At 51.4% G+C, this 26,494-nt stretch overlaps 1 protein-coding gene across 3 annotated transcripts in view; it reads left to right on the top strand.

The window, feature by feature from the left end:
* Positions 1–22,568, top strand: part of CHST3 (carbohydrate sulfotransferase 3) — a 49,445-nt gene extending 26,877 nt beyond the window's left edge. For all 3 annotated transcript variants that reach the window (XM_054435995.2, XM_054435993.2, XM_054435994.2), the window contains exons 2-3: positions 14,738–14,982; positions 16,169–22,568. In XM_054435995.2, coding sequence (XP_054291970.1) covers positions 14,843–14,982; positions 16,169–17,468 — 1,440 coding nt within the window. In that variant the 5' untranslated portion in view covers positions 14,738–14,842 and the 3' untranslated portion in view covers positions 17,469–22,568. The remainder of the gene's footprint in view (positions 1–14,737; positions 14,983–16,168) is intronic.
* The last annotated feature ends 3,926 nt before the right edge of the window (positions 22,569–26,494 follow it).

Below are 26,494 nucleotides of genomic sequence, written 5' to 3'. Positions count from 1 at the left end.
TGTGAACTAAGCCAGTTGGAACATGTGGCCTCCACTGTTGCCACAGCCAGGGGAGAGAGGCCTGGATGAATGTGTGGGATAATTTTAAGCGAAGTGGCTTACATCACTTTCACCCACATCCTACCTGTCAGAACCAGTCATATGGCCTCAGCCTGACTGCGAAACAGTCTGGGCAATGTGGAGGAGCCCCTGGCCACTCGATGAGCCTCACGCCTCTGCCAGTCGGTTCCCCCAAAATCCACCCACACAGTATATTCCAGGGCATTTTGTTCTTCGCTAATTAAATATATGAAAAATGGTGTCACGTAGACTGTCGTTCTGCCCTGCACGTCTGTGCTTTCTTTGGGCAGTTGCCCTCCGCCTTTTTCTGCTGAAATACTCATAGGGGATTATGTTCACACTCCAGACGCACTCCAGTGGCCTTCCCCAAATTTTCCCAAAACCCTAAAACCTTTTGTGGGGAAGCCCTAAGACATTCTATATTTTGGCTGTTACAGGCATACCTCAGAGATATCGCAGGTTCAGTTCCAGACCACTGCAACAAAATTAATATCACAATAAAGCAAGTCACACAAATTTTTTTGTTTCCCAGCGCATATAAAAGTTACATTTACACGACCGGGTGCAGTGGCTCGCACCTGTAATACCAGCACTTTGGGGGGCCAAGTCAGGCGGATTACCTGAGGTCAGGAGTTCGAGACCAGCCTGGCCAACATGGTGAAACCCTGTCAACACTAAATATACAAAAAATTAGCCAGGCATGGTGGCAGGCACCTGTAATCCCAGCTACTCGGGAGGCTGAGGCAGGAGAATCGCTGGAACCTCGGAGGCAGAGGTTGCAGGGAGCCAAGATCCATGCCATTGCACTCCACCCTGGGCAACAAGAGCAAAACTCTGTCTGAAAAAAAAAAAGTTATGTTTCTACTATACTGTAGTCTATCAAGTGTACAGTAGCATGTTTAAAAAAAGTACATAACTTAACTTAAAAATACTTTATTTGCTGAAAAAAATGCTAACAATCTGAGACTTTAGCAAGCAAGTTGTAGTCTTTTTGCTGGGGAGGGTCTTGCCTCAATGTTGATGGCTGCTGACTAACTGCTGAAGATTAGGGTGGCTGTGGCAATTTCTTTCTTTTTTTTTTGTTTTTTGTTTTTTGTGTTTTGAGACAGGGTCTTGCTCTGTTGCCCAGGCTGGAGTGCAATGCCACGATCATGGCTTGCAGCAGTCCTGATCACCTTGGCAATGCCCTGACCTCTGCCTCCTGAGTAGTTGGAACCACAAGTGCGTGCCACCACACCCAGCCTATGTTTTTATTATTTGCAGAGACACAGTCTCACTATGTTTCCCAGGCTGGTCTCGAACTCCTGGGCTCAAGGAGTTCCTGGGCCCGCTTGGGCCTCCCAAAGTGATGGGATTACAGGTGTGAGCCACTGCACCCAGCCGAAATTTCTTAAAATAACACAACAATAAAGTTTGCTGCATCAATTGACTCTTCTTTTCATGACAGATTTCTCTGTAGCATGCAGTGCTATTTGATTCACAGTAGCACTTCTTTCAAAATTAGAGTCAATTATTTCTAACTCTGCTGCTGCTTTATCAACTAAGTTTATGGAATATTCTTTTTTTTTTTTTTTTTTTTTGAGATGGAGTTTCGCTTTTGTTGCCCAGGCTGGAGTGCAGTGGCACGATCTCGGCTCACTGCAACCTCCACCTCCCAGATTCAAGCAATTCTCCTGCCTCAGCCTCCAGAGTAGGTGGGATTACAGGCGTCTGCCACCACGCTTAGCTAATTTTTTAGTAGAGGCAGAGTTTCACCATGTTGGCCAGGCTGGTCTTGAACTCCTAATCTCAGGTGATCCACCTGCCTCAGCCCCCCAAAGTGTGGGGATTACAGGCGTGAGCCACCACTCCCAGTCAGTTTATAGAATATTCTAAATCAAGCTTGTCCAACATACAGGCCACGTGCAGCTCAGGACGGCTTTGAATGTGGCCCAACACAAATTTGTAAATTTTCTTAAAACATTATGAGATTTTCTTTGCGTTTTTTGTTTGTTTGTTTGTTTTCTCATCACATATCGTTAGTTGTTAGTGTATTTTATGTGTAGAATAAGACAATTCTTCTTCCAGTGTGGCCCAGGAAAGCTAAAAGACTGGACACCCTGCTCCAAATCCTTTGTTGTCATTCACAGCATCTTCACCAGGAGTAGCTTCCCTCTCAAAAACCACTTTCTTGACTCATACATAAGAAGCAACTCATTCATTCAGGTTTTATCATGAGATCGCAGCAATTCGCTCATATCTGCAGGCTTCCTATCTAATTCTAGTTTTCTCTTATTACTTCCACCACATCTGCAGTTCATTTCTCCACTGAAGTCTTAAACCCATCAAAATCATCCACATGGATCCACTTCCTCCATCCACTTCTTAGCATCCACTTCTTCCAAATTAGCATCCACTTCTTCCACATTCCTATTCATGTTGATATTTTCACCTCCTCTCCTGAGTCACAAATGTTCTTACTGGCATCTACAATGGAAGGTTTTCAGTTTACTTTGCCCAGATCCAACAGAGGAATCACTGTCTATTGCAGCTATAGCCTTACAAAATGTATTTCTTAAATAATGTAACTTGAGGGTCAGATGTGGTGGTTCACATCTGTAATCTCAGCACTTTGGGAGGCCAAGGCAGGTGGATTGTTTGAGGCCGGGAGTTCAAGACCAGCCTGGGCAACATAGTGAGACATCTCTACAAATTAAAATTTAAAAATTAGCCAGGAGGCTGGGTGCAGTGGCTCACATCTGTAATCCCAACACTTTGGGAGGCTGAGGTGGGTGGATCACCTGAGGTCAGGAGTTCAAGACCAGCCTGGCCAACATGATGAAACCCCATCTCTGCTAAAAATACAAAAATTAGCCAAGCATGGTGGCGGACACCTGTAATCCCAGCTACTTGGGGGGCTGAGGCAGGAGAATCGCTTGAACTCGGGAGGCAGAGGTTGCAGTGAGCCGAGATCACGCCACTATACTCCAGCCTGGGCGACAAAGCGAGACTCCGTTCAAAAACAACAACAAAAATTAGCCAGGTGAAATACCATGCACCTGTAGTCCCAGCTACTTGGGAGGCTGAGACAGGAGGATCACTTGAGCCCAGGAGTTTGAGGCTACAGTAAGCCATAATCAAGCTACTGCATACCAGCCTGGGTGACAGAGTAAGAAGACCCTGTCTCAAAAAAAAAAAAAAAAATTAAAAACGGACTTGAAAGTCAAAATTACTCCTTGATCAATGGGCTGCAGAATTAATGTTGTGTTAACAGGCATGAAAACATTACTCTCCTCTTACCTGTCCATCAGAGCTCTTGGGAGACCAGGTGCATTGTCAATGAGCAGTAATATTTTAAGCAGTAGGTGTTAACAGTGGGCTTAAAATATTGAATAAATCATACTGTAAACAGATATGCTGTCATCCAGGCCTGTTCCATTTACAGAGCACAGGCAGAGTACATCTTGCTTAATTGTTAAGGTCCCTAGGAGTTTTAGAAGGGTCAATGAGCATTGGCTTCAGCTTAAAATCACCAGCTACCTTAGCCCCTACAAGAGAATCAGTCTGTCCTTTCAAGCTTTGAAGCCAAGCATTGACTTCTCGTCTCTAGCTATGGAAGTCCTAGATGGTATCTTCTTCCAGTAGAAGGCTGTTTGGTCTACATCGAAAACCTGTTGATTATTGTAGCCACCTTCATCAGGGATCTTAGCTAGATCCTCGGCATAACTTGCTGCCAATTCTCCATCAGCACTTCCTGCTTTACCTTGCACTTTTATGTTATGGAGATGTCTTCTTTCCTTAAACTTCATGAACCAACCAAAGCTAGCAGCTTCCAACTTTTCTGCAGCTTCCTTGTCTCTCTCAGCTTTCCTAGAATTGAAGAGAGTTAGGGACGTGCTCTGGTTTAGGCTTTGGCTTAAGGGACTGTTGTGGTTGGTTTGATTTTCTATTCAGACCACTCAAACTTTCTCCATATCAGTAGCAAGTCCGTTTCACTTCATTATAATTTGTGTGTTCACTAGAGTAGCTCTTTTCATTTCCTTCAAGAACTTTTCCAGCTGGGTGTGGTGACTCACGCCTGTAATCCCAGCGCTTTGGGAGGCTGAGGTGGGCAGATCACTTAAGGTCAGGAGTTCGAGACCAGCCTGGCCAACATGATGAAACCCCCTCTCTACTAAAAATACAAAAATTAGCCTGGTGTGGTGGCAGGCACCTGTAATCCCAGTTACTCGGGAAGCTGAGCACGAGAATCACATGAACCCAGGAGGTGGAGTTTGCAGTGAGCCGAGATCGCACCACTGTGCTCCAGCCTGGGCAGAGCGAGAGTCTGTCTCAAAAAAAAAAAAAAAAAAAAAAAAAAAAAAAAGATTTTGTCTTTCGCACTCACTCACAACTTGGCTAACTGTTTGGTGCAAGAGGCCTCACTTTTAGCCTTTCTGGCTTTCAGCATTCCTTCCTCACTAAGCTCCATCATTTCTAGCTTTTAATTTTAAGCAACAAAAGTGTGACTCTTTCTTTCACTTGAACACTTAGAGGCCATGGCAGGGTTATTAATTAGCCTAATTTCAATATTGTTGCATTTCAGGGAACAAGGAGAGGCCTGGAGAGAGGGAAAGAGACCAGGGAATGGCTGGTTGGTGGGGCAGTCAGAACACAGACATTTATCGATTAAATCCATCATCTTCTATGGGTGTGGTTTGTGGCACCCCAAAACAATTACAATAGTAACATCAACAATCACTGATCACAAATCACCATAACAGATATAATAATAATGAAAAAATCTGCAATATTGTGAGAATTACCAAAATGTGACACAGAGACACACAGAGAGCTCATGCTTTTGGAGAAATGGTACTGATAAGACTTGCTCAAGACAGGGCTGCCACAACCTTTGATTTGTAGAAAACACAGTATCTGTGAAGCGTAATAAAGCAAAGCACAATAAAATCTGTCCTGGTCATATTCACAAAAACATATAAAGGCATGTGAGTAATAATATAAAATTAGCTGGGTCAAGATCATTGCCAGCTGTGGTGTGGAATGGATTGGCAGCAGTTCTGTGCCATTTCCCAGGCTCGCTGTGCCTTTACCTCCTCCCTCATTCATGAAAGACAAGCCAAGCAAGGGACAAAGGTATACAATAGTTGCTGTAAATGTCCCTATTTCAGCTATGAGAAAACTGTACTCAAAGAGGTTTAAGTTCCTTGCCTAAGGTCATAGGACCTCAAAGACAGTAAGCAAAAGCAAGGAAACTGAAAGCACCCATAGCTACACAGAGATTCATTGCTAACTTTGTCAGACGTTGTGCCAAGACTCTCTCTCTTTCTCTTTCTCTCCCTCTCTCTGTCTCTCTACCCGCCCCCCCCACCAACGTATGTGTCTCTGTGTGTATGTGTGTGTGTGTGCATATGCATGTATACACCCACTTTTTTTTTTTATAAAATAGACTGCAACTGGAGATACTGGTGTGTCCTATTTTTTGGTGCAGCGTCATAACATAAGCATCTTTCTGGGCAATAAATTAACTTTATGCTGGCCTTCTTTTTTCAGTGGAGTATTAATTAAGCATCTTGTAGGTGCCCAATATTCTGCTGGTTCTAGGGGAAGAAGGCCAGCCTACAGGAAACAACAGGAACTCTTTAAGGCAGTGCATAATTCCATTCATTTGCTTCACAAACATTCATTGAGCCCTGCCACGTGCCAGGCACTGTGGGTATCGTGGAGAACAAGACTACTGTCCGAGGCAAGAGCCGGGCTCCTCCTAGCTTCCTCTGTCCCCCTAACCTCCCCTCACCCACAGGCATTGCTGGGGGTATTTTCCTGGGTTTGTTTTGTTTTGTTTTGTTTTGTTTTGTTTTTTGTTTTGTTTTTTGAGACAGGGTCTCACTATGTTGCTCAGGATGGTCTCAAACTCCTGGGCTTGAGCAATCTCCTGCCTCGGCCTCACCGTGCCTGGCCGTTGTTTATTTATTTATTGTGGTCAAATGTACATAGCATAAAATTGACCATTTTAACTATTTGCAAGTGTATAGTTCAGTGGCACTAAGTACATTCACACTGTTGGGCAACCCTCCCCACTCTTCCACTGCAGAACCCCTTTCATCTTGCAGAACCGAAACTGTCCCCATTAAACATTAACCCCCCGGCCCTTCATCCCAGCCCCGGGCGGACACCCTTCTGTCTGCCTCTATGATTTTGGCGCTCTGGGTACCTCATAGATAAGTGAGATTGTATATTATTTGTCGTTTGGTGACCAGCTTATCTCATCAAACGTGATGTCCTCTGGCAGCATCCGTGTGGAAAAGGTGCTAGCATCATTTTGACTTCTTGAACATCTCGTGAGTGTCACCTCCCCCTCTACCTCTCTGCCACTGCCTCGCTCAGCCACCTGCTCTCTCCTGGACCCTTGCAGAAGGGACTGACTGGGCTCCTGGCCTCCAGTCCTGCCCTCTTCTAATGTATTTTTCATACCACTTCCAAAGTGATAATACATTCCTCTTTTGAAATTTTAGATTTGGTTATTAAAGCAATACAGGTGTATAGTTACCAAAAATTCAAACACTATAAAAGAGAATACCAGCCTGGGCAATGTAGAGAGACCCTGTCTCCATAAATTTTTTTTTTTTTTTTTTTTTTTTGAGACGGAGTCTTGCAGTGGTGGGATCTCAGCGCACTGCAACCTCCGCCTCCTGGGTCCCGGTTCAAGCAATTCTCCTGCCTTAGCCTCCCGAGTAGCTGAGATTACAGGCATGCGCCACCATGCCCAGCTAATTTTTGTATTTTTAGTAGAGACGGGGTTTCACCATGTTGTCCAGGCTGGTCTTGAACTCCTGACCTTGTGATCCACCCACCTCAGCCTCCCAAAGTGCTGGGATTACAAGCGTTAGCCACCGCGCCCAGCCTCCATAAATGATTTAAGAAAAAATGTAGCCAGGCATAGTGACACATGCCTGTGCTCCCAGCTCCTTGGGAGGCTGAGGTGGGAGGATTGCCTGAGTCTGGGATGTCGAGGCTGCAGTGAGCCAAGATCATGCCACTGTACCCCAGTCTGGGTGACAGAGTGCGACCCTGTCCCCCCCAAAAAATAAATAAATAAAAGGGCATAAGGTGAAAAGAATCGTAACATTATGTTTTTGTAGCTCTGCATCTGTGATGGTGCCCCCTGCATGGCTTGCTTTCACTGTGCCAATGCACCACAGTTACCCAGCCTGCCGGCTCTGATAAGATGCTCGCCATGCTTCTCCCATGCTGGACTTGGGCCACGTCCTTGGCCATGAATCTTGGTCCATGTCCAGGTCGGTTCTGAATGAGCCAGCAGACTCCTCCCGGGGCTGCCCGGCTACATGGTTGAGGGCATCCTAGACACCAGCTTCAGCCACAGCTCCTGACCAGGCAAGTGCAGTGAAGCCAGGACGTGTAGGTCAGTTCCTACCTCTCCAACCTGAGGTCCTGCACTTCCTGCAGCTGTTGGAAGGGATCGTATCCAATGGGAGCAAGAAAGTGTGCTCCCCCACAGCCCCACTCGGGCATAAAGGGCCGAGGGGCAGCCAGGCCTGTCCTGGCTGAGGCTGGCTCAGAGTCTGTGGCAGCCCCACCCCTGCCAGGCTGGCCCTCAGCCCCAGGATCCACCTATGGCACTCGCCCCTTTACGGCTACATGGACATCCACTGACACTCAGGTGACACACCTTTGCCTGCTTCTACTCAGTCTTGGCAGCGGTTGGACAAAAGGAAATCAAAGATCGGTTCTTTCTGGGAGAGGAAGAGGAAGCTGGAGCCCTGGGGTGCTCAGATGCTCTTGGGAGTAACGTAGCCCCATAGCCCCGGGGCTGTACTAGGTGCAGGGGGGTGGAGGTGGTGGGGGAGCTGCAGCCAGGCATTCATTCACTTCCTGTTCTTTCATTCCTGCTCTTCTTTCACTCACTGGCTCATTCAGCAGCCTCTGGGCTGGGCGTTTACTCTCCTGTCAGACAACACGCTCGTGATTGGGTGGCCTCGGCCTTCCCAAGCTGTCTCTGGCTGTCCCCAAGTGAAACGGAATCTGGGCTGGACAGGCCACCGGATGGACAAGCTCTTCTCGTGTAAAACCAAGGCAGTTGACATTTTGAGCTAAATGATAAGAACAAAATTAAAAAATAAAAACCAGGGTAGGCTGGCATAGGAGCTCCATTTCCCTGGCCCTACTGTGCCAGTGGCCTGGGGGCTCCCTTGCCACCTCTCTCCACTCTGCAGATTCTGAGAAAACTCACAAAAGAGCCCACTCCAAGGTGTTTGGCAACAAGGTGGGGGCAGCCTCCCAGCACCCAGCACACGTGGAGCTTTCCCACAGTGGGTTTCAGCGCTCCCACTCTGCCTCGGAGCTCCCACTCTGCCTCGGAGCTCCTCTGTCACCAGCTCTTGCCCTGCCTTGGCTCCTTTTCCCATGCAGCTCCTCCTCCAGCTCATGGGAAAGGCCAAGAGGCCGGGCCAGCAACAGCTGAACACCCCCTCAACCTCCCCCTACCCTACCCCACCCCACCCCACTGTGCTCTTGGCCCCAGGCAGATGAGGGGAGTGGAGTTTTGCTGCCTGATGCAATGTCTGGCAGGGCCGTCCCTTATCACAGCCGACTTGCTGGGACCCCCACCTTCCCCAGGGGAGGCCGGAATGGGCCGCAGTCCATTTTGGGCCTCAGTGGAAGGGCCTGGTTGGAGGCCATCCAAGTAGAAAACTCGTTCTCTAGGAGGCACCTTGCCAAGTCACGAGGGAGGCCTCAGCAGAAAGACCCCTGGGGGAGAGACGGCAGGGAAGCCGAAGCCTCACTTGCTGGGGCTTGCCCGGCCTCAGCTCATAGCCCCCTTTTTCCACAGCGTTCCCTCCCTCACATTTGTCTGCCGATGGCTTAAGCTGTTTTCTGCCCGCCCCCTTGTTACCCCACAGCTGTGAGAGGCTGGATGGAAACAAGAATTCAAGAGAGTAAAGTTATGTGCAGTCCCAAGTGTGAAGTTTTGCCCACAGTCGGTGGCCATGGTTCGCACCATGCTCCCAGCACAGGTTCCCAGCACATGCCCTCAGCATGTACCTGTGGCCCTACGCGCTCATGCTCACAGCCACTCATGTATGGAGCAACTGCCTTTTTTTCTTCCTCTTCATATCTTCTGTCAACTTAGAACGATTAAGCATCTTGCACTAGGCTCAATGCTTTGGGAAGGACACTGATTCGTTCATTCATTCATTCATTCATTCAGCAAGTATTTATGAAGCACCCACTCTGTGCCAGGTACAATTCTGGGCACTGGAGATGCAAGGGTGGAGCAGACAGATGAAGCTCTCCTCTTCCGGAGTCAACGTTCTGGGGGATGAGAGGCCATCAGCAAGCGCATTTCCATCTATGAAGGGAGTAAAGCAGGGCGCTGAGAGGGAAAGTGATGGGGGTGGCCCACATTAGGTCACGGGTCAGGGAAGTACTCCAGAGCAGGGGGGACATTTGACCTGAGTCCTGATTGCTTAGAAGGAGCCAGCCAGAGCAGATCTGGCCCGGGCAGAGGGACCAGCTGATGCAGAAGCCCCCAGATGGGGAGCGGCAGGAAGGGCCAGGGTGGGGGTGTTGGGAGAAGAGGTGGGAAGGGTGAGCAGGGTCTCGATCTCAAAGGCCCTTACAGGGCTTTTGTTTTACCAAGTAGTGCATGGAGTGTTTGAAGCAGGAGCTGCCTTATTGTCTGTGCCTCTAAGAAGTTTCCATGTGGCTGAGAAGCTGGGTGGCAGCACAGTTATAATCAGTGCTCAGGTGCTCCCCTGTCTGGGTGGCTGCCCACATGTGATCCCATAGAAAAGGCCGGGCCTGAGGAAGCCAGGGAAGCAGGAGGGGGTGTGGGGAGGCCAGCAGGAGTGTGGGCCTCAGCGGGGAGGGAGCAGGTGATGCAGCATAGAGGATGAGAAGCCCACACCAGCCACACTAGGCCCCCAGGAGATTGTGGACGCCGTCAGGAGCATTATTCGGTGGAGGGGTACGGAGCAGAAGCCAGATGAGACAGCTGGGAGGTGGCAGGCAGGTGAGAATGTGAGACAGAGGGAGGACAGTGATTTGAGAACTGTATCATAGGTGGGATAGGAGTCCACATCCCAGCCAGCACCTAGAAGGCTGGGCTGGCTCTGCCCAGGGCCTCGCACGTGGTGTGCATTCACCAGATGGTCGCCGCCCTGAAAGAACTCAGCACTGTGCCTCTTTTCCTGCCTCTGGTGTTTGCTGTCAATGTGCAGAGTGCTGGACAAAACTGGGCCAAGGGAGCTGTCCCACTGCCTGCTGCACTCAAGCAGAGCTGACCTGGCACATGCCTCTGGCATACTTCCCTGTTGGCCCTGGCACCCTGCAAAGAGGCCCCCAGTGGGCCCAAGCAGGGGATACCACCTGTTCCTTGGGCTGTTATATAGTTGCTGGGGCACTGAGGGGATGAAAGGTTTTTTTGTTTTTTGGTTTGTTTTTTTTTTTGAGGCAGAGTTTTACTCTGGGTGCCTAGGCTGGGGTACAATGGCATGATCTTGGCTCACTGCAACCTCCACCTCTCAGGTTCAAGCAATTCTCCTGCCTCAGCCTCCCAAATAGCTGGGATTACAGGCGACCACCACCACACCTGGCTACTTCTTGTATTTTTAGTAGAGACAGGGTTTCACCATGTTGGCCAGGCTGGTCTCAAACTCCAGACCTCAGGTCCACCTGCCTCGGCCTCCCAAAGTGCTGGGATTACAGGCGTGAACCACCGTGCCTGGCCGGATGAAAGGTATTGAGTTCTAGGGGCTAGGAGGGACCAAGAGAAGGAGGAAGAGCTTTTTCGGTTCTTCCCATAAACTAAGCAAGGGAGGCAGGCCGAGCCCTTGCCCCATGGAAGTGGGAGACAAGTGATACAAAGGTTTATCTGATGTCACAGGTGTCACAGGCCTGCTTCTTGTAAAGGGCCTCTTGCATGGTGAGTTCTGCGTGGGGCTTTGCTGAGTAACCCCCATCCGGGCTCTATCCCCTTCGCTCATGGCCCTGTGACTTCCTGGCACCATGACCCTCTCCCCGCTTCTGGCTCTGGGAAGCTCCAAACCTCTCTCACCTGCTTGCCCACCTGCCTGCTAGGTTTCCAAAGCTAAACAGAAGGGCAGCTGTCTGGGCAAGGCAAGGGAGCCAGCAGCCTGCCTGGGTTTCCTGTCCAAGTGTCCAGCTTTGCTTCCTTCCTTTTAGGGCAGCGTCAAGAAGGATCTTAGGAAAGCTGTGTTGCTCTGGGGATGAGGAGGCTGGAACAGCAACTTAAAAATAGAAATAGTCCCTGGAAGGGAGGGAAGGAGAAGGTTCAGAGGCTTGTCATTTAGGCACCCCAACTTCTATACCTTACCAACGTGCCAGGCTCAGAGGGAAGGGGGTAGCCAGGGCAGCTCCCCCACCCACACCTGCCTTTTCACCCCTCTCCTATTTCACGAGCATTTACCATGCATCAACAGATATGTTCCTCACAGCACCTTTATCAGCAGGGACTGCCCTTTTCATGCTACAAACAGGCCCAGAGAGGTTGTCACTTATACAAGGTTGCACAGCATGGTAGAGACACAGGAAGGACTAGAGCCCAGGACTTCTAACCCTAGCTCCTTCTGCTTCCCTCACATCATCAGCCCCAGACAACCTGAGATTGGAGACGACAGAAAGTCAGGATTTCAACACCTCGTACTCTGAAAACTCAGTGGTGGTTCTCACCCTCTCAGTGGAGCAAGTGGCCTCACACCCCACCACGGGCTAAACAGGGTGCATGGGGGATGTAGCTCCACTGGCCATTCTACACATTCATGCTAACAGCTGCCAGGCACCAACCTCACCATTGATTTTTGGACAGCTGGTCTGTGCCAAGTGCCATTCTAGATGCGAGTCCCGACTTTGAGGCACTTGCATTCTGGGAAGGGAGACAGTCAGCCAGAAAGCCCCACCATAGGAGCTAGGTTGGGGGTCCCCAAGGTACACCAAGAAGCTCAAATGACCTGGACCTGGGAGGGGTGGCCAGAGGCTTCTGCTGGAGGAACCTTAAGTCAGTTACTTAACCTGTCTCAACCTCAGTTTCCTCACCTGTAAAATGGGCTAGTTGCAGCCTCACAGGGCTTTGCTGAGGATTTGATGAGTGCAAGTGCTTAGCACGGCACCTGGCACAGAGCAATATGCACTCAGTAAACTTCAGCTGCCCATATCATTGGTTGGCCCTCCCAACCAGAGTGCAAGCTCCGGGAGGGCATAGACCATGCCTGCTTGTTCACCGCCGTATTTTCAGTGCCTAGGCCAGAAGCCAGCACAAGGTAAATGCTCAGAAAATATTAACTTAATAAGTTCATGAGAAAAGGCCCAGGAAAATTAGGAAGAGGCAGGACTATTCCAGTTAGGAATAGACTCTCCTATGCCAGGCGCAGTGGCTCACACCTGTATTCCCAGCACTTTGGGAGGCCGAGGCAAGCGGATCACCTGAGGTCAGGAGTTCGAGACCAACTTGGTCAACGTGGTGAAACCCCATCTCTACCAAAAAATACAAAAATTAGCTGGGAGTGGTGGCACATGCCTGTAATCCCAGCTACTCAGGAGGCTGAGGCACGAGAATCACTTGAACCCAGGAGGCGGAGGTTGCAGTGAGCTGAGATTGCACCACTGCACTCCAGCCTGGGTTGCAGAGCAAGACTCCGTCTCAAAAAAAAAAAAAAAAAGGAATAGACTCTTCTTTCTGCACCTGTATTTGCTCTAGCCGTAAACAACTTTGTAGCCAAGTGCAGTGGCACACCTACAGTCCCAGCTATTCCGGAGGCTGAGGAGGGAGGATTGCTTGAGCCTAGGAGTTCGAGGCCAGCCTGGGCAATATAGCAAGACCCTGTTAGATATTATCTATTTAGATAATAATAATGACCTGTAATCCCAGTACTTTGGGAGACCGAAGCAGGTGGATCATCTGAGTTCAGGAATTCAAGACCAGCCTGGGCAACATAGTGAAACCCCGTCTCTACTAAAAATACAAAAATTAGCTGGGCGCAGTGATGCATGCCTATAATCCCAGCTACTCGGGAGGCTGAGGCAGGAGAATTGCTTGAGGCGGAGGTTGCAGTGAGCCGAGATTACGCCATTGCACTCCAGCCTGGGCGACAGAGCAAGACTCCATCTCAAAATAATAATAATAATGATGATACATACTATTTTAGTCGAGGGTCATTTTTTCCTTTATCTATCTGTTGTTCACCAACTGTGTATCTCTTGCCTGGCCCAGGATTGAGAGATAATGAGGGGCCCAGACAAACTCCCTGTCCTGCCTGAAGGGATGTTCAGTATTGAACAATTGTTGCTTTATGGCTTTATGACAAAGTCCCAGGTGCTCATGATAATCTTTGTACAGTGGTGGGGCTGTAGGGAGCCCTAACATAGCCTGGGGGAGGCTGCCTAGAAAGTGGAGACCTGAAGGCTGAGGCCATGTTAAGGATTTAGGTAGAATTTATGCACTATGATATTTTTTCTTTCGTTAATTTTTTATAATTTACATATACACATGGTAAAATGTGTAACAAGGCACAGTGTTACATAGCAAACATAAGCCTCACTCCACCTTCTCTCTACACCTACCTGTCCACCTTCTAGATGCAACCATTGTTACCAGGCCTTGCGTTTTCCTGCAGCCAGAGTCCATTTGTATCCCGCATCTATATTTTTTTCCCAGCATTTGTTTCTGAATGGGATCTTGCTACATCGGAGGTTCTCCACCTGGGATGATTTGTCACCCCCCACCTTCCCACCCCAGGAGACATTTAGCAATGTCTGGAGATATTTGATGGTTACAGATGAGCAGTGGGGGCCAGGCGTGGTGGCTCATGCCTATAATCCCAGCACTTTGGGAGGCCGAGGCAGGTGGACTGCCTGCACTCAGGAGTTCAAGACCAGGCTGGGCAACATGGCAAGACCCCATCTCTACAAAAAATTTTAAAAATTAGCTGGGTGTGGTGGTGTGCACTTGTGGTGACTAAGGAGGCTGAGGTGGGAGGATAAATTGAGCCTGGGAGGTTGAGGCTGCAGTAAACTATGATCATGCCACTGCACTCCAGCCTGGGCAACATAGTGAGACCCTGTCTCCAAAACAAACAAACAATTATTGGCAATTAGTGCGTAGAGGCCAAGACTGCTTTCAAACATTCTATAATTCACAGGACAGTCCCCACTCACCTGGTGGAAAATGTCAACAGTGCTGAGGTTGGGAAGCCCCGTCCTGCATAAGCACAGGGTCTGCACCTGTGTGTGTGTGTGTGTGTGTGTGTTCTCATGTATTTTCTGGATCATTCACATTTATAGATCCACCTCATTATTCTTTGTGGCCACATAAAAATCCATTACCTGGATGCTCCACCATTTTCATTTAGGTGTTTGCACTCTTTTTGCTATTATAAACATTGATGCTACGAAGGTTATTCTTTTCCATGCACAGGCCTTTGATGTGTGAGGTCAAGGGAGAAACTGATGGAGGTGGGATGGATGAACCCGATGGTTCATTAGCATTTTAAGTGACCTATTAAAGAGACCTTCAGTGTCTCTGGTGCACAGTCTGTCTGGAGAGTGGGTCTGGGGTCCTGGCTGCTAACCAGGGCCGAGATCCTCAAAAGTCTGGTGGAGAGACATCCTCTGCATTCCTCGTGTACAGACAAGGGTGTTCTGACCACCTGTCTCTCCGCAGGACAAGGGTGTCCCCCACCTGAAGACGGCAAGCTGGGTCCTGAGTGATGCCCCTGAGCTAAGTGTCAAGCCGGCCCGAGGAGCCCCCACGGCCCCACCTTTCCCCATGGAGAAAGGACTCACTTTGCCCCAGGACTGCCGGGACTTTGTGCACAGCCTGAAGATGAGAAGCAAATACGCCCTTTTCTTGGTTTTTGTGGTGATAGTTTTTGTCTTCATCGAAAAGGAAAATAAAATCATATCAAGGTGAGGGTTGCAAGCCCAAGTCTTCATCTTCCTTTCAAGGTGGGGTGGGTGGGGACAGGGAGGTAACTGCAGGGCTCTCTGTGGACCTGCAAATGCATTCCTTCAACAAGCCATCCCCAGGCCCCTCCTGTGTCCCAGGCAGTGGCTTCTGCACACGTCCTCATGACTGCACAGGGGTGAGACTTGGGCTCTGGACTCAGACAGCCTGGGTTGGAGCCCCCCGTGTTGGCCCTCTACAGCTGTGAAAAGTTAGGCAAGATGCTTAACATTTCTGAGTCTTCGGTTCCTCTTTTGTAAAACATGGCTAATAATGGGACCAGCATTGTTGTAAAGATTAAATGAGAAAATGTAAAAGCATTTAGCCCAGTGCCTGGCACATAGTTGGTGTCCAGTATTTGCTGGCTGTGACTATTACTGTTAATTTACTTCCTGGCCTTGCATTAGCAGCACATCCCCTGTAGAAGTCTCGATGTCATTGAGCCCGTGGAAGGGCAAGGTCCTAGTATGGATACTCTGATGGGCAGGGCTGCCAATGTGCAGCTGCCAGGTTGTGTACTGCTCAACTCCAGGGGCATGTCCCTCAAATAGGCTAATCTGGGAATGCCCCTTTACCCCTTTGAATTGGCAGCATACAGCTATGTGCAGTGGGCCTGTTAGATGTAGAAAGATTTCTTAGCCAGTTCTCCTCCCAGGCACAAGCCCTGCAAGAAAGCATTAGCTGAGATGGGTGGGTCAGGGATTGGGCAATATAGTGGACACCGTCAATCCCCCAGTTGGGTCACTGAGTAAGGACCGTTCTAGCTTGTGCCTATTGGGTTCTACTACAAGCCCCTACAGCTCTGCACCTGAGGTCTTTCTCTCCACTGGCACACTGGCAAGCAGGAAGTACTAGGGAGTAAATGTCCCCCCCAGATCCCCCTCAGACTAAGCCTCCCATACCCACGCCTGCTCCTAGCAGCACATCCATCGTGGACCTCTTTCTCCCCTGCCTCACTTCGCCATCCAGTACTTCCTGTGATCATGTCCCAAATAAACTTACTTAAACACAAATCCTTGCCTCAAAGTCTGCTTTTGGGGAAACCCAACTGAGACAGGTTTTGGTGATCTGCTTGGAGGACTGCTTAGGGTTGCCCAGGAGACGGGGTCCCCAGTCAGCCACTGACGCTGATCTTCTTTGTCCTCACAGGGTCTCAGACAAGCTGAAGCAGATCCCCCAAGCTCTGGCAGACGCCAACAGCACCGACCCATCCCTGATCTTAGCTGAGAACGCATCTCTCTTGTCTCTGAGCGAGCTTGATTCAGCCTTCTCCCAGCTGCAGAGCCGTCTCCGCAACCTCAGCTTGCAGCTGGGCGTGGAGCCAGCCGTGGAGGCCGCAGGGGAGGAAGACGAAGAGCAGAGAAAGGAGGAGGAGCCGCCCAGACCGGCCGTGGCGGGGCCCCGGCGCCATGTGCTGCTTATGGCCACCACGCGCACCGGCTCCTCGTTCGTAGGCGAGTTCTTCAACCAGCAGGGCAACATCTTCTACCTCTTCGAGCCGCTGTGGCACATCGAGCGCACAGTGTCCTTCGAGCCGGGGGGCGCCAACGCCGCGGGCTCGGCCCTGGTGTACCGCGACGTGCTCAAGCAGCTCTTCCTGTGCGACCTGTACGTGCTGGAGCACTTCATCACGCCGCTGCCCGAGGACCACCTGACTCAGTTCATGTTCCGCCGGGGCTCCAGCCGCTCCCTGTGCGAGGACCCCGTCTGTACACCCTTCGTCAAGAAGGTCTTCGAGAAGTACCACTGCAAGAACCGCCGCTGCGGCCCCCTCAACGTCACGCTGGCCGCAGAGGCCTGCCGCCGCAAGGAGCACATGGCCCTCAAGGCCGTGCGCATCCGGCAGCTGGAGTTCCTGCAGCCGCTGGCCGAGGACCCCCGCCTGGACCTGCGCGTCATCCAGCTGGTACGCGACCCCCGGGCCGTGCTGGCCTCGCGCATGGTGGCCTTCGCCGGCAAGTACAAGACCTGGAAGAAGTGGCTGGACGACGAGGGCCAGGACGGCCTGAGGGAAGAGGAGGTGCAGCGGCTGCGGGGCAACTGCGAGAGCATCCGCCTGTCCGCGGAGCTGGGGCTGCGGCAGCCCGCCTGGCTGCGGGGCCGCTACATGCTGGTGCGCTACGAGGACGTGGCGCGCGGGCCGCTGCAGAAGGCCCGCGAGATGTACCGCTTCGCCGGCATCCCCCTGACCCCGCAGGTGGAGGACTGGATCCAAAAGAACACGCAGGCGGCCCACGACGGCAGCGGCATCTACTCCACGCAGAAGAACTCCTCGGAGCAGTTCGAGAAGTGGCGCTTCAGCATGCCCTTCAAGCTGGCCCAGGTGGTACAGGCCGCCTGCGGCCCTGCCATGCGCCTCTTCGGCTACAAACTGGCGCGGGACGCCGCCGCCCTCACCAACCGCTCAGTCAGCCTGCTGGAGGAGAGGGGCACCTTCTGGGTCACGTAGGGGGGCCGGGGCCCCGTATGCCCCTCCTCGTGAAAGGCCTGCCCCGTCTTTCTGCCGCAGCCCTCGCAGAGGGCGGGTGCGCAGCGCCGTGAGCGGGCAGCGCCTCCTGTAGCAGTAGGGCCCCCAGCCAGCGCTCCTGCCAAAGCGGCGGCCCCAGGGTTAATTGCGGAGAACAGGACAGTGCCCAGTCCCCTTGAGGGCCATCACACCGAGACCCAACGGGTTACAGCCTCCTGAGCAGGCCTAGGCAGGCCCGGGCCTGTTGGCAAGCTTCGATCTCACACACACAGAAACATAACATACATTCGTGCCTAGAGACCCTGCAGGCCAGAGTCCAAATATTTAACAACCAGAAGGGGCAAGGCTCTGACCAGTGACAGTCAGACCTCCTGCTTTATTTGGTGTTAACCGTTTCTTGTCTGGATGGTGAAGTCTGGAATCTGGGTGGGTCCTTGGAGGAGGGGCCAGGACAGTCGTGGGTGTCAAAGGTGGCATTTGAGGCTCATTTGAGGTGACAGTGGCTGTTTACCAACCAGTACAGAGCGATTCAGCATTTTCATGAATGGGATGGCTGTGCTGGTTACTGATGAATCTGGACCCCATATAGAGCTGCAAAACACACACATGCATATAGACATACATACATGTACACTATACATAGACAAGCATCATAAAGGCACAAGTGCACACACATCTATGCAGACAAGCTTCCTCGCTGCCTATGCCCACAGGGTTTTTCTGTATGACACACCTCAGAGGAGCCTGTGATTACATTTGTAGGATTATTTCGAGGGCAGGGCAGGGGAAGGAAACGCGTTAAAGGGCCATGACATGACACGGTTCCCTGGCCGGGTTTGGACTGAACGGTAGATTCAGAACTGCAGTGTTCAAAGCCCCTGCCCGCCTTAGATTCTCGTGGCTACCTCCTCTGACCCATCCACATCCTTGCGGCTGGCAGGCAGGATGTTTTGAAATGGTGCAGCCAAAGGCCCCGTCCAGCTTGGCTGGCTCCCGAACATGTCCATATTTGAAGGCTGCCTCGGGCCTGGCAGGCAGAAGCAGCAGTGGTCCCTGGAGGCAAAAGGCAGCTCACGGGGCCTTCCATTTCCAGCCAGGCCTCATCTAAGGTAGGGCCAAGAGGAAAGTACAGAGTGCCTGTGGGGGAGAAGTCCCACCAGGATGCCCCCCTCCCCTGAGAAGCCCGCCTTCTCCCTCGTGGACAGGAGTCAGCCAGTTGGTTGCTGTGGTTACAGCCAGTGCCTGGAATTCCTCCTTAGGGCTCTGGGAAGAGTATTGCTCAACGCAGGATGTGCTGTGTTTTATTTGGGGCTTTTAAGTTATTTATGGCTTGGTGTCTTTCTTGTTTCGTGGCTGTATTTTTGCTTTTGTTTCTGTAGGAGCGCCTCTCCCAAGCAGTGAAGGCCTGAGGGCTTGAGGGAGGCTGGGGAAAACCAGCAGGGAGCACTTGGCTCCTGGCAGAGGGAGACGACAGGAGGAGGAGCCTTCCGCAGGAGGAACGAGGAGAGGTGGCCACGTGGCAGGCCACAGTGCCCTACGGGCTTTTCTGTTTGAACCCCATGTGGGATGAATCTCAAAGCCACCAGTGTTCTTGCCTAGTGTCCAGAGCAGCAGAGATTTGCAGCCCTCGCCCCTCCCTGAGAAGAAGCTGGATTTGAAAATCCCTCACAGGCCCTAACATGTTTCCTGGGTGGGCAGGGGCCTCATGACAAGCAACAAGTGTACCCAGAGTAGAAGGCCTTCCCCACTCCCATCTCAAACCCAGGAGCAGAACTCAGTATCCAGAGCTTGCAAGGAGCTGCAAGGGTTTGCCGAGGGCTGCCCAGCTCTGTTTCTGGTTTCCTGGACAATTTCTCTGTCAGATACGGCCCATTGTAAAGAGGGCTGCATTTTGGGTTGAGTAATACGGACACCATGGAAGTACAGGATCTGAGTCCAACATTGCCATGGGGAAGGGAAGAGTGTGTCCTGGCAGGAAGCCACCATTGGAGAAGGTGAGGCCAGTAACCATCTCATGGGATTCGCTATAATCAGCCTATTTGAGCTGCTGGTCTCTGTCACTGTGGACTCCAGTCATTCAAGGAGGTCTCCACTCTTGGGTTTGTTTGGTTTTTTTTTTCTTTTCTTTTGCTATTTTGCCTGAACACCCCAACACTCTTGGTTTTAGAGTCCAAGAGTAAGTTGTGCAGAGACATGGTTCTAATTTGGAGTTCAAAGGAACACCAGCTCTGAAAACATGACCGTGGGGCCAGGATGTTTCTGGCAGGCCCAGAAGTGCTGGCCGTTCTTCCCCAGCCTCCCCACTGCTCCCTCCTCTGTTCCCCATGTGGAGATGGGGGGTGCTGGGACTGGGGAGAGGGCAGCCACCTCCATCCAAGGCTCTTCCTAGGGGCCCTGCTAATGTGGACAGCAGACTTTATCCCTCCTTCTTACTCTGGGCCAAGACCTCCCACTCCGCTCTCTGAGGATGGTACCAAGAATGGGCCTTTGGGACTTCTCAGGACATTGACAATGTGCACACTGCAAGTTGACTTAATTTATTTATTTTGTGAAAAGAAGAGACAGAAAATACCTTATTATCTGCAGGGACTCAAAGCTATACCCAAATCAAGAAAGACAAAATAACAATAGAAACCATTCACACACTCCGTTCATGCATGGACACCAGAAGATGATTCAGAACACAAGAGGAGAATGAGCTGGAGCGCCAGCACCACGATGGCCCCGGAACGTTGTTTAAGATCTGAGATCCCTTGGTTTCTCTCATGTTGATCTGAGATGCCACATCAGGGCCCTTGCTGCTTTATTACCTCTGCCCGGGTGTTTGAGACAGGTCACAAGTGCGTGGATGTTTCCTGGAAGTGTATTCCCCTGGGGCTCAGCGATGCTCTGGGAACCCTTGGGGTTTGGGGAAGGACAGTGTGGTGTGACTATTGGCTTGACACGTTGTGGATATGGTTGGAGTCACCCACGTGGACATGATTTTCAGCTTGGAGCTGGGATGGAGAAGATGGAAGCGCTGGTGGCCGGGCCTCCTTTTCAAGCAAGGCCAGCCCTGGCTTCTCCTCTGTTCCAGCTTGTCTTCCAGAAGCCTTCCCCTGCAAGGTGCCCGCCTGCCCGGAGACAGAGGGAGCAGTTGAGGCTTCTCTCCACTGGCCGCCAGCCTCCCTAGCACAAGAGGACCATTCAGCAATGAGTGTTTACTCATGTTCTTTCTTGTTGATGAGTTCTGCGGCCCAGCCTATAGAAATGGCTCAGAACGTTCCAGGCCTTGGTGAGACAGGGCAGCGTCCAACGCTCACAGGCTGTCCCCACTCTGCCTGTTCCCATCTTCCCCTCGGGACCTGTTTATAAATTGAGGAATGGATGAGGGCCCTGGAGGGTCCTTGGGAGTACTTAATGGAGGGCAGGATTCTCAGGTCCCCATAGAGAGGGAAAGAGAAGACCAGATGTGCACAGAAGCCAGTCTCTGTCACATACACCGCAGGTGGTCACCGAGTTATTTTCCAAAAGCTGAGGAACATAAAGCAAATTTAGGCTTTTGTCCTTCTGCAATACATGCACTTGAAAATAAACCAGAAAAGAGATGTTTAATAACAAGTTTACTTCCGGTCTGCTAGCACCCTCAGCCTGGGAGCTACTGCCAGAGGCTGGCGTAGTGGGGCAGCTGCTGACCAAACCCCACAGAATGGAGGGCACCAGGCATCACACGACATCTTTCCCTCCCATCTCTGCCATCTGTCTGTCTGGCAATGGAAGGAGCTCCAGCAGGAGGTCCTTCCCAGAAGGTTGATTCTTGGCCTGGGTGGTAGAGGAGATATCCTGACCCTAAAGTCTTCCAGCCCCGGGTCATCCTCTCCTATACTAGGGCCTGTTGACCGTAGAGGCCAGGTGCGGTGGCCCATACCTGTAATCCCAGCATTTGGGGAGGCCAAGGTGGGAGGATTGCTTGAGCCCAGGAGTCGGAGACCAGCCTGGGCAACATGGTGAGACCAATTGACTGTAGGGCTTGTCCGTTGCTAGGACAGGAGCAGAAGACTGGATGGCTGTGTCCTCAAGGCAGTCCCCTCCCATCCCCATTCCCAAAGTCAGAAAACGAAGCCAGACCTCAAGGGCTGATACCTGAGGCAAGGAGAGCTAAGGGGAGAGAAAAGGGGGCTGGGTGGGAGCAGACGCCTGCACAAGCCAAGTGTGTCTTATTGATCTGTACAAGCCGATAGAAGGACCGTCTGCTGAAATCCAGGGCTCCTGAGTTGGTGGGTTTGCTTGTGAAGCTTCTAGGACAAGGCGCAGCCACATGGAAGGGAGAGGGTCCAGGGCTTCCTAAATGCAGCCGCATCACCTCTCAACTCGCTGCAGTTTCAGAGACAGTGGAAGCTGCTCTTTACCTCAAAAGCACAAAGCAGAATTGGTAACTTCACATGTCTCAAGAGCTTCAAGATCCTTTGGTCTCGTGTCCTTTGGCACCCCATAACTGGACTGGGGACAAATTTGTTACGTGTTTCCAAGGCTGCAGACATGGTGCCATCCTCACAGGCCTAGCTCACGTCATAGATCAGGTGCTTTGCTGGGGGGATACAATGACCCATGTGGTCTGCGTCTTCTGCCATTGGCTTGAACTGGGCACCCCCTGAAGCCTCCATCTCAGCGGTATATTCTAGTCCAAATTCGCCTGGTTCCCCTGCTCCCTCCCAGGTCCCGCACACTGTCTTTTTGCCAACACCTCAGCCCTGTTTGCTATTTCATGTCTGCATGGTACGAGACACCCCTTCACGGCATACACTGCCATGGTATATACATATGCATCCACGTGTGTGTATGTGTAGCATGTAGCTCATTCTGCTCAGCCTCTGGCGCCGTTCCACATTGCTCCCAGCCCCACTGCTGTCACTGTCGTCCCAGATGTCCTTGCCATGACCACAGACAATCTGCCGTCTCCTGGAAACGCTGGGGCTGCCCTTCAGAGAGCTGGCAGCCACCGGCAGTCAGGGCCTGCTTTGCAGAATAGAATGTGAACCCATCTCCTGATGGCCTACTTGACTTATTTAATTAAAGATGAAAACATGCAATGAGCAAAACCTGCAGCATGTCTCTGCCTTTTCCTTTGCATTTGTTCTCAGCAGCAATTGGGTCATAATTTTTTTTTTTTTTTTTTTAATTAACAGTGGTAGAAGGGAGGTGACTTCCAGCATGAAGCAGGACAGAAAATCCCCCTGCCCATTCCCAAGGGACCAAAGGCACTAGGGGAATATGGGGCAGGATGAATGTACCTTGCGTTACCAGGCTGGCAGAGCTGGTGGGGACTGCGCTGGGCGGAGATAGAGAAAACCCAGGTATTTGGGGGCAGAGAGAGGAGTGTTGGGCTAGCGGTCAGGGGGCCTGGGGATGAGTCCCAGCTTTGCCACTGTCTGGCTGTGTGACCTTGGATAAGTCACTTCCCTTACTTGGACACCAGTTTCCCTTTAGAATGAAGGTGTAATCAGTTCACAAACATTGTTCCCAAAAAGCCCCATTAGGGATTCAAAAGTCAGCTGAAAGGGCAGGCGGCACCCTCTCAACAAGAGTCACTGTGCGTTTTGATCTGCTTCACATGTTCAGATAGCATTTCAGATTTATTTGGCCTTCAACTAAATCTCCAAAAACATGAGAAGATTGCCAAGGACCCTTTCAGCTAAGAAATTGAATGGAATCCTTTCAAATTGCAGTTACATCTGTCATAACAACTTCAGTTCTTACTACATTTCAGCCCTGCTTGTCTCCCAAGAGCTGCCTGCAGATCATGGGTGTTTCCCCAGGGAGAAGGGAGAGAGCTCATTTTGGAACACAGAAGCCAGAGCTGGTAGGGCTTTGTGGGTCTCAGGACACGGGGGTAACAGGACCAGCAGCTGCAGGAAGAGGCAGAGGAGGGCTGAGCACGGGGACAGTGGCTCCTGGAGTAAGGGAATGAAGACTCAGAGAGGCTCAGTGTGAGGGAACAGGTCCCCCTCCCCAAATCTTAACCTGTGTCTGCCAGTTCACCCAGTCCAGGCTTGGGAAGCTCAAGCCAGCTCCCTCCCACCCCTTAAAGTATTTGAGCCGGTGCCTGTCATCCCACCCTGAACAGAAGCTGCCCACCCCACTCAGGTGCTATTGCTGTCTCCCCTACGCTGGGGGCTGGATATAGTTAGTTTAATTTCTGGGCTGTGTTTCCTACCACAAATTTGTTTCCCGTGGGGAAACAAATTGCACTAATCAGAGAGCAGAGAAGCCTGGACGCCTCCCCACCCACCCATCCCTCAGCCACCAGGCCAGAACCGTCTCTCCTCCTCCCTCTTTCCCCCAGCCCCAGACCCCTTCAGGATCCTCAATCTTCCCTCCTACATCCCAATTTACTCAACCCTGGGGAGGAGTCAAGTGCCCCGTGGGCTCTCTGGGACAGGGAGAGTCAGCTGGGACTCTCTGGAAAGCAGTTTGATCAGCAGGGGGCTGGAGTCAGGGACCTGTGCCTTTGCCCACAGAGCCCTGCCAGGCCCAGCACTGGCCCAGCCCTTGAGCCTGCAGCAGCGTCCTCAAGTGTGTTTGGAGAAACTGTGGTCACAGGATTGCTCTTGGGAAGTTACAGTGCACATTTGCGATTACAGGCTCCAGTTAGGCCGCTTTCCTTTGACTCACCCAGCATTAAGGATTACCTCCTAGAAAGAACCATTTTTATGGAATTCCTTTATCATGAAAAACTTTTTTTTTTTTCCAGACAACAGTCTTTTTCAAGACTCTGGCCTTCTTTATTTTTTAAGACTCTGTCACCCAGGTGGGAGTGCAGTGATGCAATCACAGCTCACTGCAGCCTGGACCTCCCAGGCTCAAGCAATCCTCCTGCCTCAGCCTCCCAAGTAGCTGGGACTACAGGCATGCGCCACACCTGCTAGCTTTTTTGTATTTTTTGTAGTGATGGGATCTCGCCATGTTGCCCAGGCTGGTCTTGAACTCCTGAACTCAAGCAATCTGCCGGCCTCAGCCTACTAAAGTGCTGGGATTATAGGCATGAGACACTACACCCAGCCAAGACTCCGTCATTCTGCAAAAGAGTTAGTAGCTACCAGCAGCCCGCAGCTGGAAGTGTGTAGGACCAAAAGCCACCCTAAGCAGACATTAGGTGGTGGGTGAGTTGGCTGGGAGAAAAAATCTAGGGTTGGGTTTAAGGCCCATCCCCCTTAATGCCATCCTCACCGAGCTGCCAGGCTAAGAGGAGCCCTCAGAGATTGCAGCAGCCTCAGGGGCACTGAGGGCCAGGGTTCAAGGCCCTGAGACTTGCTGTCCCCAAACCTCCCTGGTTCTTGGCTTCCTCAACTCAACCCATGCTGTGGGGCCTCCATGGCATGACCCAAAAGATGTGGAACCCCCCACAGAGAGTGGGAACTCTGAAGAACCAGGCCAGGTATAAACACCACGGGATACTATTTATCTGAGAAATAGGAGTTTGAGATTGCTCTTAAAGGAGCCATTTCTGAAACAGTGGGACAAAGGTTACCAGCAGTAAATAGGTTTCCTGGAGGTGTAATCCTCTAGTAGCTAGTAAAACCTTTGCTGAATGCTGCGGGCCGTTTATTGGAAGAAGCAGGTAGTAAGTGCCCAGCAGGAGAGGCCCGCCCAAGAAAATTAGAAGGGGGAGATTAGAAGGAAGGGAGGGAGGGGAAGGAAGGAGAGGGAAGAAAAGAGGAAAGAAGGAAAAAAGGGAGGAAGAGGCCGGGCGCGGTGGCTCACACCTATAATTCCAGCACTTTGGGAGGCTGTGATGGGAGGATTACTTGCAGCTAGGAGTTCAAGAACAGCCTGGTCAACATGGCAAGATCCCACCTCTTAAAAAGAAGAAAAAGAAAGAGGAAGGAAGGGAGGGGAAGGTTGGGAAAGGAAGGGAGAGAGGAAGGGAGGGAGGGTGACAGTGGGATGCATTTCATGCCAATGCAGAGGAGGAAGACAGCCAAGTTGTTGAAAAGTACACCCTGGGGGATAGCCACAGCCACAGTGCCCAAGAGTTTAGAGGGTCAGGCCAAGCCCAGGTACACTCAGTCCTGTACACCTTTGGCCATGGGGTTAATTTGCCCCATGGATATGTGGCTCACACCATGTTTGTTTCTGTTTTTAACAATCGGCAGGCCAGCACGGTGGCTCACACCTATAACCCCCAGCACCCTGGAAGGCTAAGGCAGGTGGATCACTTGAATCCAGGAGTGTGAGACAAGCCTGGGCAACATGGTGAAACCCTGTCTCTACAGAAACAAAACAAAATATTCACCGGGTGTGGTGGCGCGTGCCTGTAGTCCTAGCTACTCGGGAGGCTGAGGTGGGAGGATTGCCTAAGCCCAGGAGGTTGAGGCTGCAGTGAGCTGTGATCACATCACTGCACTCCAGCCTGGGTGACAAAGTGAGACTCTGTCTCAAAAACAAACAGTTGGCATTCGAGGACAACACTCGAAAATGAAGGGGTTTTATATAAAAGGCAGACTTGGCTCCTCTTGAAAATCATGTGTCTTGGTTTGGGTTACACCGGCAGCTGACACTGGGACAAGGGCAACGTGGTTTCTTTAGGAGCTGTGGACGGTCCGGCAAGGGAGGAGAGGAGGCAGGCAGCCAGCAGAACTGTGCCGCTGAGCCAGCTGCCACTTTGGGGAACTGGAGCCGAATCCCTCTGGGAACCAGGGTGCAAAGCTGGTGCCTTGGACTCACTCTACCCCGGGGTGAGGGGAGGGAGTCTAAAGGTTCCTACACCAATGCCTGTGAGCCTCTGGCTGAGACTGCTCTTGGAGAGTATTAATTTCACAGCACAGCCACTGGCCCCAGCAGAACAGCATTCCCAAACTCTGGAACAAGCCATTAGACTCAGAGGTGAAGATACAGGTGGCTGGAAGTTTCCAGAGCACAGTAAAAGGTTAGGTGTAGGGGATAGGGCACGGTCTGACAACATCTACGCCCTGGGGTGCTCTCATTCCCACAAGAAAAATAGGCTCTGGTGGGAGGGATCAGCAGCCTTT

The sequence above is a fragment of the Pongo pygmaeus genome, chromosome 8 (genome assembly GCF_028885625.2).
Source record: "Pongo pygmaeus isolate AG05252 chromosome 8, NHGRI_mPonPyg2-v2.0_pri, whole genome shotgun sequence".
NCBI classification, from domain to species: domain Eukaryota; kingdom Metazoa; phylum Chordata; class Mammalia; order Primates; family Hominidae; genus Pongo; species Pongo pygmaeus.
The sequence above is the reverse complement of the archived record's forward strand: the minus strand, read 5'-3'. Positions and strand labels throughout refer to the sequence as shown.